This window comes from Hypanus sabinus, chromosome 22 (genome assembly GCF_030144855.1).
Source record: "Hypanus sabinus isolate sHypSab1 chromosome 22, sHypSab1.hap1, whole genome shotgun sequence".
Lineage (NCBI taxonomy): Eukaryota > Metazoa > Chordata > Chondrichthyes > Myliobatiformes > Dasyatidae > Hypanus > Hypanus sabinus.
In genome coordinates, this window is record NC_082727.1 from 21,759,584 (window position 1) to 21,777,237 (window position 17,654).

General features: G+C 42.1%; 1 protein-coding gene across 4 annotated transcripts in view; it reads left to right on the plus strand.

Annotated features, from left to right (window-relative positions):
* sh3pxd2aa (SH3 and PX domains 2Aa) overlaps positions 1-17,654 on the plus strand; it is a 322,252-nt gene that overhangs the window by 138,782 nt on the left and 165,816 nt on the right. For 3 of the 4 annotated variants that reach the window (XM_059947263.1, XM_059947261.1, XM_059947262.1), the window contains exon 5: positions 6,845-6,936. In XM_059947263.1, coding sequence (XP_059803246.1) covers positions 6,845-6,936 — 92 coding nt within the window. Of the gene's footprint in view, positions 1-6,844; positions 6,937-17,654 lie in introns of those variants that run through there. The other variant, XM_059947264.1, reaches the window with a different exon arrangement.

Here is a 17,654-nt window from a genome sequence, read left to right on the forward strand (position 1 = left end):
GGGAACCAGTATATTCACCAGAAGGTTTACACTAGTTTGGCAGAGAGATGGGATAGGAAGCAAATCACCAAGACAGAAAGTGGAGGAATTGAGAGGAAGATAGATGTCATGACTAGTAATTCCGTAGGGAAGAACAGGCAGGAGCCAGATTATAGATATGATGGGACAGATGGGTTGGAGATTATTTATCTTAATGCAAGAGGTATTAAGGGTAGGAGAGATGAACTTAGAGCATGGAGATATAAATGTTGAGACCATTATGGGAGGTTGAGAGAACGATGGAACTGGATGCTTAATGTTCCAGGGTTTTTGAAGTTTTAGAAAAAAATAGTTCAGAATCAGGTTTAATATCTCTGCCAGATCTCGTGAAATTTGCTGTTTTGTGGCAGCAGTACATTGCAGTACATAATAAAACTAAACTACAAATTACAATAAGAACTATATAGAAAAGAAAATAAATTAAGTAGTGCAAAAAGAGAAGAAAATATAGTGAGGTAATGTTCGTGGATTCATTGTCCATTCTGAAGTCTGGTGGAGGGGAAGAAACTGTTCCTGAAATGGTGAGTGTGAGTTGTCAGGCTCCTGTGCTGCTTCCTTGATGATAGCAATGAGAAGAGGGCACGTCCTGGGTGATGGGGGGGTCCTTTATGAAACATCGCCTTTTGAAGGTGTCCTCATTGCTGGGGAGGTTAGTGTCCATGATGAAGATGGCTGAGTTTACAATTTCTGCAGCTTTTTCTGATCCTGCGCAGTGGCCCTTCCATACTAGATGATGATGCAACTGGTTAGAATGCTCTACATGGTACATCAGTAGAATTTTGCTAGGGTGACATAACAAGTCCCCTCAAATTCCCAATGAAATAGAGCCACTGTCGTGCCTTCTTCGTAATTGCTTCATCATGATGGACACAAGATAGATCTTCAGAGATATTGGCACCTAGGAACTTGAAACTGCTCCCCCTTTCCTTCAATGAGGACTGGTGTATACTCCCTCGATTTCCCCTTCCTGGAGTCTGCAATCAATTTCTTGGTCTTACTAACTTTGAGTGCAAGGTTTTTGTTGTGACTCCACTCAGTCAGCTGATTTATCTTGCTCCTGTACGCCTTCGCATCACCATACTGTGCACAACATATGTGCAGGCAGACTAGGGAGAGATGTTAAAACAGGGAGGTTGTGATGGGTGACATCAATTTCCCCAGTAACAAAATCAAGTTTACTATCACATTCTTATATGATGTGAAATCTGTTTTGCAGTAGCAGTACAGCATAAAGGTATAAAATTACTAAAAAGTACAAAATAAATAAAGAAAACAAGTAATAAGATAGTTTCATGGCTTCATGGATCATTCAGAAATCTGATGGCAGAAGGAAAGAAGCTGTTTCTAAGTCATTCTGTATGGGTCATCAAGCTTCTGTACGTCTTCCCTGATGCTAGTAATGAGAAGAGGGCAATTCCGGATGGTGAGTGTCCCTAGTAATGGATGCTGTCTTTTTGAGGCTGTCTTTTGAAGATATCCTCGGTAGTGTGAAGGTTTGTGCTCCTGATGGATTTGTCTGAGTCTACAACCCTTTGCAGCCTCTCATGATCCTGTGCGTGGGAGCCTCCAGATTGAGCTGCGATGCAACCAGTCAGAATGTTCTTCACTGTACATTTATAGACATTTGCAAGAGTCTTGATGGTAAAATAAGTCAAAAAGTCATCATGGTTTCTATAAATGGAAATTTTGCCTGCTAAATCTGTTAGAGTTCTTTGAGGAAGTAACAAGGAAAGGAGACAGTGGAGAAAGTGGACAAAGGAGTGGCAGTGGATATCATTTACTTGAATTTTCAGAAAGCATTTGTTAATGTGCCACACATGAGGCTGCTTAACACGATAAAACCCTATGGAATCTCATGAAAGATACTGGCATGGGTAGAGGAATAGCTGACAGCCAGGAGGCAGTGAGTGGGAATAAAGGGGGCTTTTCTGGTTGACTGCCAGTAACTAGTGGTATTCCTCGGGTCAGTATTGGGACCACTACTTTTCACACTGTTTGTCAATGATTTGGATAATGGAATTGATGGGATTTTGGCAACGTTTGTGGATGATATGAAGATAAGTGGAGCAGTAGACAGTGCTGAGGAAACAATGTGATTGCTGCAGGACTTAGACAAATTGGAAAACTGGGCAAAAAAGTGGCAGATGGGATACAGTGGGAAATGTACAATAAAAGGAGCAATAGTGCAGACTATTATTTAAATGGGGAGAAGGTTCAAACATCAGAGGTGCAGAAGGGGCTTGGGCAAGACTCCCAGAAAGTTAATTTACAGGTTGAGTCTGTGGTAAAGAAGCCAAATGCAATGTTGGCATTTATTTCAAGGGAAATAGAATATAAAAGCAAGAAGATAATGCTGAGGTTTTATAAGACACTAGTCAGGTCTCACTTGGAGTACTGTCAACAGTTTTGGGCCCCATATCTCAGAAGGGATATATTGCCAGAGGAGGTTCATGAGGATGATTCCAGGAAGTTTTTTGAAGAAGTTACGAGGAATGTTGATGAGGGTAAGGCAGTGGATGTAGTCTATATGGACTTCAGCAAAGCCTTTGACAAAGTTCCACATGGAAGTTAGTTAAGAAGGTTCAGTCGTTAGGTATTAATGCTGGAGTAATAAAATGGATTCAACAGTGGCTAGATGGGAGATGCCAGAGAGTAGTGGTGGATAATTGTTTATCGGGATGGAGGCCGGTGACTAGCGGGGTGCCTCAGGGATCTGTTTTGGGCCCAATGTTGTTTGTAATATACATAAATGATCTGGATGATGGGGTGGTAAATTGGATTAGTAAGTATGCCGATGATACTAAGGTAGGAGGTGTTGTGGATAATGAGGTGGGTTTTCAAAGCTTGCAGGGAGATTTATGCCGGTTAGAAGAATGGGCTGAACGTTGGCAGATGGAGCTTAATGCTGAGAAGTGTGAGGTTCTACATTTTGGCCGGAATAATCCAAATAGAACATACAGGGTAAATGGTAGGGCATTGAGGAATGCAGAGGAACAGAGAGATCTAGGAATAACAGTGCATAGTTCCCTGAAGGTGGAGTCTCATGTAGATAGGGTGGTGAACAAGGCTTTTGGAACACTGGCCTTTATAAATCAAAGCTTTGAGTACAGAAGTTGGAATGTAATGTTAAAATTGTACAAGGCATTGGTAAGGCCAAATTTAGAATATTGTGTGCAGTTCTGGTCACCGAATTATAGGAAAGATATCAATAAATTAGAGAGAGTGCAGAGACGATTTACTAGGATGTTACCTGGGTTTCAGCACTTAAGTACAGAGAAAGGTTGAACAAGTTAGGTCTCTATTCATTGGAGCGTAGAAGGCTGAGGGGGGATTTGATTGAGGTATTTAAAATTTTGAGAGGGATAGATAGAGTTAACGTGATAGGCTGTTTCCATTGAGAGTAGGGGAGATTCAAACGAGAGGACATGATTTGAGAGTTAGGGGGCAGAAGTTTAAGGGAAACACGAGGGGGTATTTCTTTACTCAGAGAGTGATAGCTGTGTGGAATGAGCTTCCTGTAGAAGTAGTAGAGGCCAGTTCAGTTGTGTTATTTAAGGTAAAATTGGATAGGTATATGGACAGGAAAGGAGTGGAGGGTTATGGGCTGAGTGCTGGTAGGTGGGACTAGGTGAGATTAAGAGTTCGGCACGGACTAGGAGGGCCGAGATGGCCTGTTTCTGTGCTGTGATTGTTATATGGTTATATGGAATGAAGGGGTTAACATATGAGGAGCGTTTGGCAGCTTTGGGCCTGTACTCACTGGAATTCCAAAGAATGGTGGGGGGAATCCAATTGATGACTACTGAATATTGAAAGGACTAGATCGGGTGGATGGGTGTGGAGTATATGTTTCCTGTGGTGGGGGTATCCAGAACTAGAGGGCACAGCCTCAAAATTGATGGGCGACCTTTTGGAACAGAGATAAGGAAGAATTATTTTAGCCAGAGAGTAGTGAATCTACGGAATGTTCTGCTATAGACTGTGATGGAAGCCAAGTCTGTGGGTATATTTAAGGCGGAAGTTGATAGTTTCCTGATAGATCAGGGCACCAAAGGATATGGCAAGAAGCCGGGTGTATGGGGTTCAGTGGGATCCGGGATCAGACATGATGAAATGGTGGAGCAGACTTAATAGGCTGAGTGGCCTAATTCTGCTTCTATGTCTTATGATCGTTGGTGAAATACCAAATCTGCACAAACTCCTAATGAAGTAGAGCCACTTCTGTCCCTTCTTTGGGATTGTATTAATGTGTTGGGTCCAGGACAGATCTTGCTCGATGTTGACACCCAGGAACTTAAAGTTGCTAATCCTTTCCGCTACTGACCTCTCAAGGAAGATGAGTACGTGTGAGTTGTTGCTTGCCATATAGACTTGAATATAGAGAGAATAAAACAGTGCACTAACCATAGAGGGTTAAAACCTGAGATGTGCTTATGTTGATTGTCGGCATGGAAGAGATGTTATTCCTGATCCATACTAACTGTGATTTCCTAATGAAGAAGTTGAGGATCCATTTTCAAAGGCCACGTGGAGAAGCTTGATAAGTCATCTTGAGAAGCTGATATTGTCCTGAAATCAATAAACGGCCTGATGGATGCTTTGCTGTTGACCAGATGCTTCAAAGTAAAGTGGGCAGCCAGTTATATAGGCCAAGGCCTTCTTAGAGCAAGATATTTAGATGGAGCATAATTTGTTAGGTGTAGCCAGGTAGCAAGTAGTCCAACAAAAGGAAGCCCTAAACTGCATCTGGTATGGCAAAGACAGTCTGGTTAGGTGACTGACTTTACTGGAAAGTTAGGGAAGAGTGATCATAACTCCTCAATGTCTGCAAGATCATGGAGCTGATTATTGACTTCAGCAGGAGGAAATGAGATCCGTGAGCCAGCCCTTATTGGAGGATCAGAGTTGGAGACGGTCAGCTACTTTAAAATTCCTTGGTGTTATTATTTCGGATGCCCTCTCCTGGGCCCAGCATATAATATAAACATAGAAAACTTGCAGGACAATACAGGCTCTTCGGCCCACCATGTTGTGCTGAACCTGTACTTACTTTAGAAATTAGCTAACATTACCCATAGCCCTCTATTTTTCTAAGCTCCATGTACCCATCTGCCTCCAGCACCATTGCTGGTAGCCCATTCCAAGCACTCACCACTCTCTGTGTGTTTAAAAAAAACAAAAACAAAAAAACACATCTCCTCTGTACCTACTTCCAAGCACCTTAAAACTGTGCCCTTTCATGTTAACCATTTCAGCCTTGGGGAAAAGCCTCTGACTATCCACAAGATCAATGCCTCTCATCATCCTATATACCTCTATCAGGTCAACTCTCATTCTCCTCCGCTCCAAGGAGAAAAGGCCGAGTTCACTCAACCTATTCTCATAAGTCATGCTCCCCAATCCAGGCACCGTTGTCCAGCTGTAACCTCTGACATTCCTCCACACTGTCCACAATACCCCCAACCTTTGTGTCATTAGCAAATTTACTAACCTATCCCTTCACTTCCTGATCCAGGTCATTTAAAAAAAAATCACAAAGAGAAGGGGTCCCAGAACAGATCTCTGAGCCACACCACTGGTCACGACCTCTATGCAGAATATGACCCATCTACAACCACTCTTTGCCTTCCGTGAGCAAGTGAATTCAGGATCCACAAAGCAAAGCCCCCTTGGATCCCATGCCTTCTTACTTTCTCAATAAGCCTTGCATGGGGTACCGTATCAAATGCCTTGCTAAAATCCATATACACTACAGCTACTGCTCTACCTTCATGAATGTGTTTAGTCACATCCTCAAAAAATTCAACCAGGCTCGTAAAGCACGACTTGGGTTTGACAAAACCATGCTGACTATTCCTAATCATATTATGCCTCTCCAAATGTTCATAAATCTTGCTTCTCAGGATCTTTTCCATCAACTTGCCAACCACTGAAGTAAGACTCACAGGTGTATAATTTCCTGGGCCATCTCTACTCCCTTTCTTGAATAAGGGGACAACATCTGCAACTCTCCAATCCTCCAGAACCTCTCCCATCCCCATTGATGATGCAAAGACCATCGCCAGAGGCTCAGCAATCTCCTCCCTCACCTCCCACAGTAGTCTGGGGTACATCTCATCCGGTCCCGGAGACTTACCCAACTTGATGCTTTCCGAAAACTCTAGCGCATCCTCTTTCTTATGTCTATATGCTCAAGCTTTTCAATCTGCTGCAAGTCATCCCTACAATCGCCAAGATCCTTTTCCATAGTGAATACTGAAGCAAAGTATTCATTAATATTGCAGCAAAATATTCATTAATTCTGCTATCTCCTCCGGTTCCATGCAGACTATTCCACTGTCACACTTAATTGATACTATTCTCTCATGTCTTATCCTCTTGCTCTTCACATACCTGTAGAATGCCTTGGGGTTTTCCTTAATCCTCCTCACCAAGGCCTTCTCATGTCCCCTTCAGGCTCTCTTAATTTCATTCTTAAATTCCTTCCTCCTAGCCTTTTAATCTTCTAGATTAGTCTGGAAGATTAGGTAAGTGCAATTAGAAAGAACGCAGTGCCTTTTCTTCCTTAAGAGTTTGTGAAGATTCAGCATGACATATAAATTTTTGACAAACTTCTATAGAATTTGCAGGGATATGAAGAGAGGCTGGAGTAATGGGATGAGCTGAGTTGCTCTTTTACAGAGCCTGTATGTATTACAGGAGGAAAATTGACGATCATGTGATTAAATTAACCCTATGGTGATATGTTTGTGTGAAACTATGTTGTTGATTGGCAGTGAATAACTCTATATTTAATTTACTCTAGGCTCTGGTGCGACTGCCACCTATGATCTCCCAGTGTGCAGAAGTGCTCCGTTTTTTTGAACCTTGTCCAGAAGATTTAAATCCACCAAAGGAGTAAGTAGAGTTGAAAGCTTGATGCCTGCATAGCTTGAGGCATAAATGCTGATAGAAGGAAAAACCTTTTTATGGGATTGTGACAATAAAATTTTGAAATATGTTTGAAAATGAAGAAGTTTAGAGAGAAATAAACTGGAAAAGCACATTCATTTGATTAGACATTGCTAGAGTTTAGCAAGAATATGACCACTTTGATTGCAGTGAAATAGACTTTTACTTGTTCTGATTATGTTTTTTATAGCAGTTGTGTTTAAATTTGTTTTTAATGTGAATGCTCCCTATCTGATGCTTTGTGCCTTTATTGCTGCTGCAAGTAAGATTTTCATTGCACCTGTGCCTGAATGTACTTGTACACAACAAACTTGAATTTGACTGACCTCAGGGCAGCTTGACGACAGTAACCTCTGGCAAAGTGGGCAGTACAGAGGCATAGGTAGTAGAACTACTACCTTACAGCTTCAGAGACCCAGGTTCTATCCTGATTTTGAGTCCCCTTTGTTGAAAATTTGCATTTTCTCCTTGTGATCAGGTGGGTATCCTCTATGCACAGCATTGTTGTAGATGTTAGAACATAGAACAGTACAGCACGGGAACAGGTCCTTTAGCTTATAATGTTGTACAGAACTAACTAAGCCAAAGTCAATGAAACTCATCCCTGTTATGACATCCCTCAATTCTCTACATATTCATGTGACTATCCAAGAAATGCTTTAATGCCTCTATCGTATCTGCTTCCATGACCAACCCTGGCAATGTATTCCAAATCACTCACTGTTCTCAGTGTTTTAAAATCTCCTACACCACATGTCTGTTTTGAACTTTTCCCCCCATCACTCTAAAAGCATTCCCAGGATTGAAGTTAGATGGGAAACTAGTCATTAATGCAGTCTGTAAAGATCTTTCCTGGGGCATTGTCATTGTGCTGTTTATACACGACTTGGATAAGTAATTGGGAAGATGAGTTAGTAAGTTTACAGATAAACTGAAGTTTTGTGGTGTTGTGCATCGTGTAGAAGGTTGCCATAGGTTACAGCAGTACATTGAAATGATGTAGAATGGGATATGGACAGGATACACAGCTGAGCTGAGAAGTGCCAACAGAGTTCAATCCAGATCGACGTGAAGGGATACATTTTGGAAGATCAAACTTGAAGGCAGTGTACGAGGTTAATGGTAGGATTCTTAGCAATGTGGCTGAACAGAAGGATCTTGGAGTCCAAGTGATCCCGTTGGGGAATTGAGTTCAAGAGTTGAGAGGTAATGTTGCAGCTTTATAAAACTCTGGTTGGGAAACTTTAGAGTGCTGTGTTTAATTCTGTTCACCTCATTACAGGAAAGATTGGAAACTTTAGAGAGGGTGCAGAGAAGATCGAGGATGCTGCCCAGATTAGACAACATCTTAAGGAGAAAGTTTGAGCAAGCTAATGCTTTTATCTTTGGAGTGAAAGAGAATGAGTTGACTTGATAATGAGAGGCATAGATAGAGTGAATAACCAGTGCCATTTTTTCAGGGCAGCAATTGCCAGTTTTGGGTAGATGGAGCTCGTCAGCCTGGGAAGGCAGTCCATCTAAGAGAGGGAAAACTCTGATTTCAGACATCCATTGCCTTGCGGCCATACCCACTCATGGGAGAGGCTTCGGGAGTAAACCCTGAGGACAAATCCGGAGCTGGAATCCCAAAGGCAGTCCGACGTTGCCTTCAACCTCATTCTGGCAACTCCTGCGACAACGCTGGTGCCAAGATGTATCAGCTCTTGCCCTTCCCTTGGACAACATCGGTGTCATGGAGAGGGGAGACTTGCTGCATAGGCAGCTGCTGGTCTTTCATGCAACTTTGCCCAGGCCTGCACCCTGGAGAACTTTCCAGGTGCAGATCCATGGTCTCGCGAGACTAATGGATGCCACTGCCACCAATTTCCAGTACCTGAGCGCATCAGTTTAAGATGAATGAAGGAAAATTTAGTGGTTTTTTTTTAACGTAGAGAGTATTAGGTGTCGGGAACAGACTGTTGGGGCTAGTGGTAAAGGCTGTCGAAGCAGGGACATTTAAAAGACTCTTAGATAGACACATGGATGTTGGAAAAATGTGGTGTCAGAGGTTGTGCAGGAGAGAAGGATTATATTGATTGTGGAGTTGGTTTATGTAGGTTGGCACAACATTGTGGCTGAAGAGCAAGCACTGTGCTGAATTATTCTATGTTCTGAGACAGAAAACAGAAAAGTCAAGTTTCCTGAATTTGTAGTTTTTAATATTATTAAGAAGGCTGCAACATGGCTTGATGAAAGATGAGGTGCTATTCCTCTAGCTTGCTATGGACTACAATGTAGAATATAGAACACAGAACAATATCACATAAGAACAGGCCATTTGGCCACAGTGCTGTGTTGAACCATCTAAAAAGCAAATCAAAAACACCCAAGTATGGGTGTCCCCCACCTTTACAAAGGTAGAGCGTTCCTGTGAAGCCCTTCTTAAGCTGAAATGGCATAAAGCAAAGAACCAGTAATTTATATGGGAAAAATTTTCGTAAAAGTGAAAATCATATTTGTAATACGAAAACAGGTTACTAATGTACGTCTTTTGTAAAAGCAATGTGGCATAAAGGGAACATTCATAAAGCGGGGGACACTGGTACTAATCCCTCCCACCTACACCATGGCCATATCTCTCCATCTACTGTACGCTATAAGCGTCTACTGTATTTGCCTCTACCACCATACCAAGCAATGCATTCCAGGCATCCATGATTCTGCGTTTTTTTTAAAAAAAACTTAGCACTCACATCTCCCTTGAACCTACTCCCTTTCACCTTCAATTCATGTCCTCTGATATTAGATATTTCAACTCTGGGAACCAGATACAGTTGGCTCTCCTTATCCACAGGGGATTGGTTCCGAGACCCCCCCCCCCCCCCCCACGGTTACCAAAAATCGCGGATGCTCAAGTCCCTTATTTAACCTGTATCAGTGCGGTGGTCTTTAGGACCCAGTGGAACCCCAGACTTTATTTAACATCTCAGTGCAGTGGACATTAGGACCTGGCGCAACTCTGAACCAGCAATGATTTTGTTCACGAAAATAATCACGATCATGATTGAAAATAAGGTGGAAGTAATAAAGCGATCAGAAAGGTGAAATGCCATTGGTCATTGGAAAAGTGTTAGGCTACAGTTGGTCAATGATCGGAACAATTTTAATTGAGCATGTGAAAGGCCCTGCCCCGATGAAAGCTACAATTATTACTAAGCAACTCAGTGGTTTAATTATTGAAGTACATATGTTTCTTAAGTTTTATATGCATAGAAAGGTAAAATATATACTATATACTAAGAAAAACTTTTTACTAATTGACTCTAAATAACACCAGATGTACCTGTTCTGACTTAAAATCCGAGTTAAAGATGGACTCAGGAACAGAACTCATTCATAACCCAGGGACTGCCTGTACTTTTAAATAATCTCTAGATTACTTATAATACCTAATACAATGTAAATTCTGTGTAAATAGTTGTTATACTGTATTGTTTAGGGAATAATGACAAGAAAAAATAGTCTGTACATGCTCAAACAATGAGTGCTGGAGAGAGAACTTCCAGGTTTTCCCGATCCGCGGTTGGTTGAATTCATGCATGCGGAAACCACAGATAAGGATGGCCAACTGTACTGTCTATCCATCCTATATATGTCTCTAATAATCTTATAAACCTCCATTAGGTCTCCCCTCAGCCTCCAGCATTTCAGAGAAAACGACTCAAGTTTATCCAGCTTCTCGTAATAGCACATGCCCTCTAATCGAGGCAGCATCCTGATGAACCTCTTCTGCACCCTCTCTAAAGCCTCAATATCTTTCCTTTAGTGGGGTGACCAGAACTGTATGCAGTACTCTAGATGTTGCCTAACCAGAGTTTTATAAAGTTGCAGCATAACCTCTTGACTTTTGAACTCAGTGCCTCGACTAATAAAAGCAAGCATTCCATAAGCCGCCTTAACCACCTTGTTGACCTGTGTAGTCACTTTCAAAGAGCTATGAACTTGGATCCCAAGATCTCTGCTCAGCAACACTGTGAAGAATCTTGCCCTTAACAGTATACTGTCTACTTGCATTTGCCCTGCCAAGGTGCAATACCTCACATTTATCTGGGTTAAACTCCACCTGCCATTTCTCTGCCCATATCTGTAGATGATCTATATTGTGCTGTATCCAGTATTCTACACTATCCACAACTCCACCAATCTGCAAACCCACTTTTCTACATTTTCATTCAGGTCACTTATATATATTACAAACAGCAGAAGTTCCAGCAAGGATCCCTGTGGAACACCACTGATTACAGACCTCCAGCTCAAATACGTCCTTCCAACCACTACTCTCTGTCATCTATGTGCAAGTCAGTTCTGAATCCAAACAGCCAATTTGATAGGGACCCCATGCCTCTTAATCTTCTAGATTAGCCTTCCATGAGGGACTTTGTAAAACACCTTATTAAAATCCATGTAGACAATATCCACTGCCCTATCCTCATCAATCTCTCTTGTCAAAAAACTCAGTCAAGTTGGTATGGCACAATGCCATTCTGGCTCTCCCTAATTAGGTCGTGGTTTTCCAAATGCTCATATATCCTATGCTTAATAATTTGCTCCAGCTATTTCCCTACAACTGCGTGAGACTTACTGGTCCCTTGTTCCCTTCTTAAATAGAAGTAGCAACTTGCCAGTCCTCTGGGACCTCACCTGTGGCTAGAGAGGACACAAAGGTATTGATCAAGGGCCCAGTAATCTTGTCTCTTGCCTCCTTCAATAATCTGGGGTAAATCCCTTCAGGCCCTGGCGATATCCAGCTTAATACTCATTAGCAGGCCCAGCACTTCCTCCTCGATTCTAAATGCCCTATTTATACACTCAGCACTGATCTCTTGGTCCTCTACATCTTTTTCCTTGGTAAGTACTAAAGCAAAGTATTTATAAAGTACCTCACACATTCTCCGTATCCAAACAGATGTTTTACCTTTTATTCTTGAGTGGTCCCACCCTCTCCCCAGTTATCCTCTTGCTCTTGTGATGTATGTATAGAATGCCTTGAGATTCACCTTAATCGTACTTGACAAGGACTTTTCATGGCCCCTCCTGGTGTTCCTAATTCCCTGTTTAGTTCTTTTCTGGGTTTTTTTATACTCCTCGTGCTTTGTTTGATCCTGACTTCCGAAGCTTTACATACTTTCCCTTTTTCTTCTTGACTAAATTCTTTATCTTCTGGACATCCAAGGTTCTCTTACCTTTCCATCCCTGTCTTTCCTTCTAACAGGAATGTAACTTTCCTGCACTCTGTGCAATTAATCCTTAAACACCCTCCACATGTCTGATGTGGGCTTGCCAGAGAAAAGGTGTTCCCAACTTCTTAGTTCTTGCCTAATACCCCTGTAATTTGTTCCACTCCAATTTAAATCTCTCCCATAAGGACCATATTTTGTCTGTAGCTATTTTGAAAGTTGAGAAGTTGTGGTCATTGTTCCCTAACTGTTCACCCACTGAAAGGTCAGTACGGCCCCTCCTCTTGTAGGACTGTTCACATATTGATTTTTCTGAATGCACTTAACTAATTCTGCCCCATTTAAACCCCTTACACGAAGAAGTTGAAATCCCCCTGTGACAACAACCCAATTTTTTTTTTACACACATTTCTTTAATCTGATTACACATCTCTTCCTAAATGTCCCGGTGGCTATCAGGGGGTCTGTAGTACAATCCTATTAGTGTGATTGCACCCTTCCTATTCCTGAGTTCTACCCAAATAGACTCTGTCTGATCCCTCCTTTCTGTCTCTCTTGGGTGCAGCTGTGATATTGTCCCTGATTAATTGTGCAATTCCCATCCTTATTATCCCCTCCTCTATCTTTTCTAAGAAAACCCGGTATATTAATCACCTATTCCTGCCCCTCTCTTAACCAAGTTTCAGTAATGGCTACAACAGCATAGTTCCATGTACTGATCCATGCTCTAAGTTCATCACACTTACTCATAATGCACCTAGCATTAAAATATTCTCACTTCAAACTGTCTGACCCACCTATTATTTCAATTTTGTCTTTCAATATGCTTCCTGACATCTTAAAAAGCAAAATCAAAATAATAGGTATGATGGGTCCAACAGTTTGAAGTGTGTATATTTTAATGCTAGGGATATTATGGGTAAGGGTGATGAACTTAGAGCATGGACATTAATCTGTTTAAGAATATTTTCATCATCCTTCTGACCCTCAGAACACTTTATTCCATTGAGTGCTGTGATTATTGTAGCAGAGGCATTATTGTATATATGAGGGGGGCAGCTACTAGCAGCCGGGAAGCAGCCTTTGTTTGCCCAGCAGAAGCTCGATATTCTGGATTAGCTGGATGAAGGTACCAAGGATGCAGATCAAAGTAAAAAGCAGTGCAACAACAGATGGAGATATAAACCATATCTCCCGTCTACCATTATGCGGAATGCAAGATCGCTGGCAAATAAAATGAAGGAACTAGTAATACTTGCAAGGACACAACAAATACCAGGAATGTGGTGTTATGTGTTTCACCGTGAGATGGTTACACAAGGAAATGTCAAATTCCAACGCGACTGAATGGATTTTCGATGCTACAAACAGAGGTAATCTACAGAGTGGTAAGAGGAAGGGAAGTAGGTTTGCTGTGCTTCTGAAGGCTCTTCTCAAGCACAGAAAGAGTGTTTAGATCTGGAGACAGGGAGGAGTTGAAGCACATGCAGAAGGAGCTAAAGCAGAAGATCAAGGTAGTTAAAGAGGAATACAGGAGAGTGATGCAGAACAAGCTTGGGCAAAGTAGCACACGGGTGGCATAGAGAACGATATTCAGTCAGCCTAGCTCAGAGGTCGGCAACCTGCGGCTCCAGAGCCACATGCAGCTCTTTGATCTCTGTGATGCGGCTCCCCGTGGTTTGTTAGCTTTTGAAATGTAATTCGAAATTTGAAGATTATGGTGATCTTGTACTTTGCGGAGACACCGTTTCCTGGCACATCCGAACAATTAGCCACCGTTCCGACTAAGGGAGATAGCCTACGGGGGTTTGTGAGTACTTGTCTTTTGGAGCATCCGCGCCCATGGGGACGGGTTGAGGGAGGCTTTAAAGCAAGGCTGTTCGAATAAAGTTACCTTTGACTGCAGTCTTTATTTTAGCGCTGCGTGTAGCGCTACATCGCTACAACGTGTTTTTTTATCGCTATTAATATACATCACCACTGCCAATACCTGACACCCGCCAGTGCGCGCTTTCTTTTAATTCTTCGATCCAAGGTAGGCTACCTATGTAGTAACCTTCAACCCAACGTCTTTTTTTCGGAGTTCAAAATGTTTTTGTTGCATGCAGAAATGTAATTTTGTTTTCTCTGCAGGAGTTCATCAATTTCAAAAATGCAACACGTTATAGTTTGTTTATACATAGCATAAAGGCAAAAAAAACCCGTTGTATGCAGTGTTATTTCGTTTTGTGGCTCCCAGTGTTTTCTTTTCTGTGGGAAATGGGTCCATATTGGCTCTTTTAGTGGTAAACGTTGCCGACCCCTGGCCTAGCTGTAGAGCCTTGGAATGCAGCCGTGAATGGGCTAATAAGTTAAACCAGTTCTTCAATAGGTATGACAATTGCCCTCCTGTTCACACCCCTCTCATCACACCAGTCCAGGTGCAGAGACACCTAATGCTTCCTCAGCACCAATGCTTCCCCTCCTCCCTCCAGTTCAACACGTGGATGAACAACACAGGCTATCATTGTCTACATCTGCTCCTTCCTATGCACCTAACATCCACATCTCCACATAACAACTGCTATTTTTCCCAATCTTCACCTCTTCCAGCTCCCACCTTCCACCAACTCCCCAGTCACTATGGACTCACCTTTATTATTCAGCAGATGAGAAGGGCTTTGGAGAAAGTCAGACACAGGACTGGATGGTATGAAGGTCCTGAAGGAGTGTGCTGAGCAGTTGTGTGGAGTTACCAGTACATTTTCAATCCAAGTCTCAGCCTGGAAAGGGTCCCAACTGTGTGAAAACATTGTGTGTGGTCCCAGTACTCAAGAAAGGCCAACCGAAAGTATTGGATGACTACCATCCACTAGCCCTGACCTCAACATCATGAAGACCCTGGAGAGGGTGGTTTTGGCTTACTTCCGAGCCGTGATCAAATCAGTCTACCAAGAACACATTGGAGTTGATGATGCTATAATTTACCTGCTGAACAGAGTGTAATCCCATTTGGATAAGCAGGCAGCACTGTGAGGATCATGTTTTTTGATTTCTCAAGTGCTTTCAATACCATACAACCCTCATTTCTGGGGTAAAGCTCCGTTCAATGCAATTTGGCACTTCCATTGTATCCTGGATAATAGACTAACTGACTGGCAGAATACTGTTTGTGCATCTTCAGAGCTGTGTGTCAGACATGGCTATAAGCAGCACTGAGGCCCCACAGGGGATGGTATTGCCTCCCTTCCTGTTTACCCTGTATACATCAGACTTTGGATACAACACTGAGTCATGTCATCTGCAGAAATTCTCTGCTGACTCAGCAATAGGTGGGTGTATAAAGAGAAGATAGGAGAATGAATGCAGGGCATTGGTGGAGGACTTTGTTGAATGGTGTAAGCTGAATCATCTGCAGCTCTACATCAGACAACGGAGATGATGATGGAGTTTAGGAAAACCAAGCCTGCACTGCTCCCTGTTACTACTAATGGTGAGGATGTGGATGTGGTAAGGGCTTACAAGTACTTGAGAGTGTACCTGGATGACAGACTTGAGTGGAGCACCAACACAGAGGCTGTGTACAATAAGGACCAGAGTCGTTTCTACTTCCAAAGGAGACTGGGGTCCTTTGGAGAATGCAGGCCTTTTCTTCACATGTTCTACCAGTCTGTTGTCATCAGTACAATCTTCTATGTGTTGGTGTGCTGGGGCAATGGCCTCAACACGATGATGTCAACAGGCTCAATAAACTGATTAGAAAGGCTGGCTCTGTTATAGGAGTCAAACTGGACTTACTGGAGGCTGTGGTAGAATAAAGGACCCTCTGGAAAATCCTGGCAATTCTGGACAATGTTTCTCACTCTCTGCATGCACCCTTGGCTGAACAGAGGAGTGTTTTTAATAATAGACTAAGACGACTGTGTTGTTCCAAAGAGCACTACATGAGGTCATTTTTACCCTCGGCCTTTAGGTTCTATAATGAATCAACCTATAGCTGGGAAGTGATGACTCCCTCCTGTTAGACTGTTATTAATCTCTGTTTACCAGAGCTCTGTTTAAGCTCTTAGCTCTTTTTACCACTCTCTGCTGTCGCAGACATATTTCACTACTTACCTGGACGGTGTGAATGTGCACCCATTACTGTAGAATATTATGGTAATTCTTGCACTACCATCTTGTCAGTGTGAACTTGGAAATCTTGTAGTATTTGACTTGTAAGTCTTGTGCATCTATTTTTAAGTTAATTTTTTTATTTTTTAATATTTATATATCTGAGCACTTGTAATGCTACTGTGACACTGTAATTTCCTTTGGGATCAGTAAAGTATCTGTCTATCTGACTATCTGCCTTCTGGTCAGATCCTTCCCTTACCGACCTGGGGCTCGGTTCTCAGCCACATGTAAAACTAGTTTAAACTCTCCAGTGTAGCATCAACAATCCTCATAGCAACCCATCCCTCATGTACAGGTCATCCCTTCCCCAGTAAAGGTTCCAATGATCCAAGAGCTTATAGCAGTTTAGGAAACTACAGATTGATTGTCATAGTGGGAATGAGATGCATGTTAAAGTTGCAGGTAATGGCATGCTCAGGGTTGCCTCTGCAGACTGAATGTGGTCACCCAGTCTGAGGTTCATTTCTCCATTGTAAACAGAATTACAATTTAAGCACCAAATGCAATACACTGAAATGGAAGAAATGCAAGTTGTTTCCTGTGGTCACCTGGAACCTTTTTGTGTCTCCAGGTGGGGCTAAGAAAAAAAATGGGACAATGGCAGATAGGAGATGGGCTGAGTTTTAAAGGGTAAGACTGGGCTATCGGTGTTCATCTATTATATTGGCTCAGCTTGTTTGTTTTTCCCATTTTTACTTTTCCTCTAGGTGTGGACAACATGCCAAGTCTGACCTGTCAGGCATTTCTTCCTGCTCTGCATTTCATAACATACATGTTTTGTCCATATTCTCACTCTTAACTGTGGCCTTTTTCAGTTTGATTAGATAACCTTGTTTGCAGTCACCCAGATATTACCTTTTCAGAACATCCGCCTCAGTACAGCTCAACAAGCTTCTCTTTTATACTATAATTTCTCTTTATTATTTCGAAGAATTTAAGAGTGTGCAAGAAAGGAAATTGGGTGAACAGTTGGAAATCCAAAGTATCTATGAAAAAAGTGTGCATCTGCCTTTCTGTTGCCCATACATCAGCACATCAGGCTGTGCACATTCTCTTTTACTTGGACTTGCTGCCCCCCAGTGGCTATTTATGCATCATCAGTGTTTTCAATCTTATTTCTTCACACCTGGTTAGTAAATTGTAATAAAAAAGAATTCCTTTAGTTAGAAGGTGGTAAATTTGTAGAATCATTGGGTATATTTAAAGTGGAGGTTGATAGATTTTTGATTAGTGTGGGGTTCAAAGGTTATGGGGAGAAGGCAAGGGGAATGGGATTGAGGGGGATAATAAATC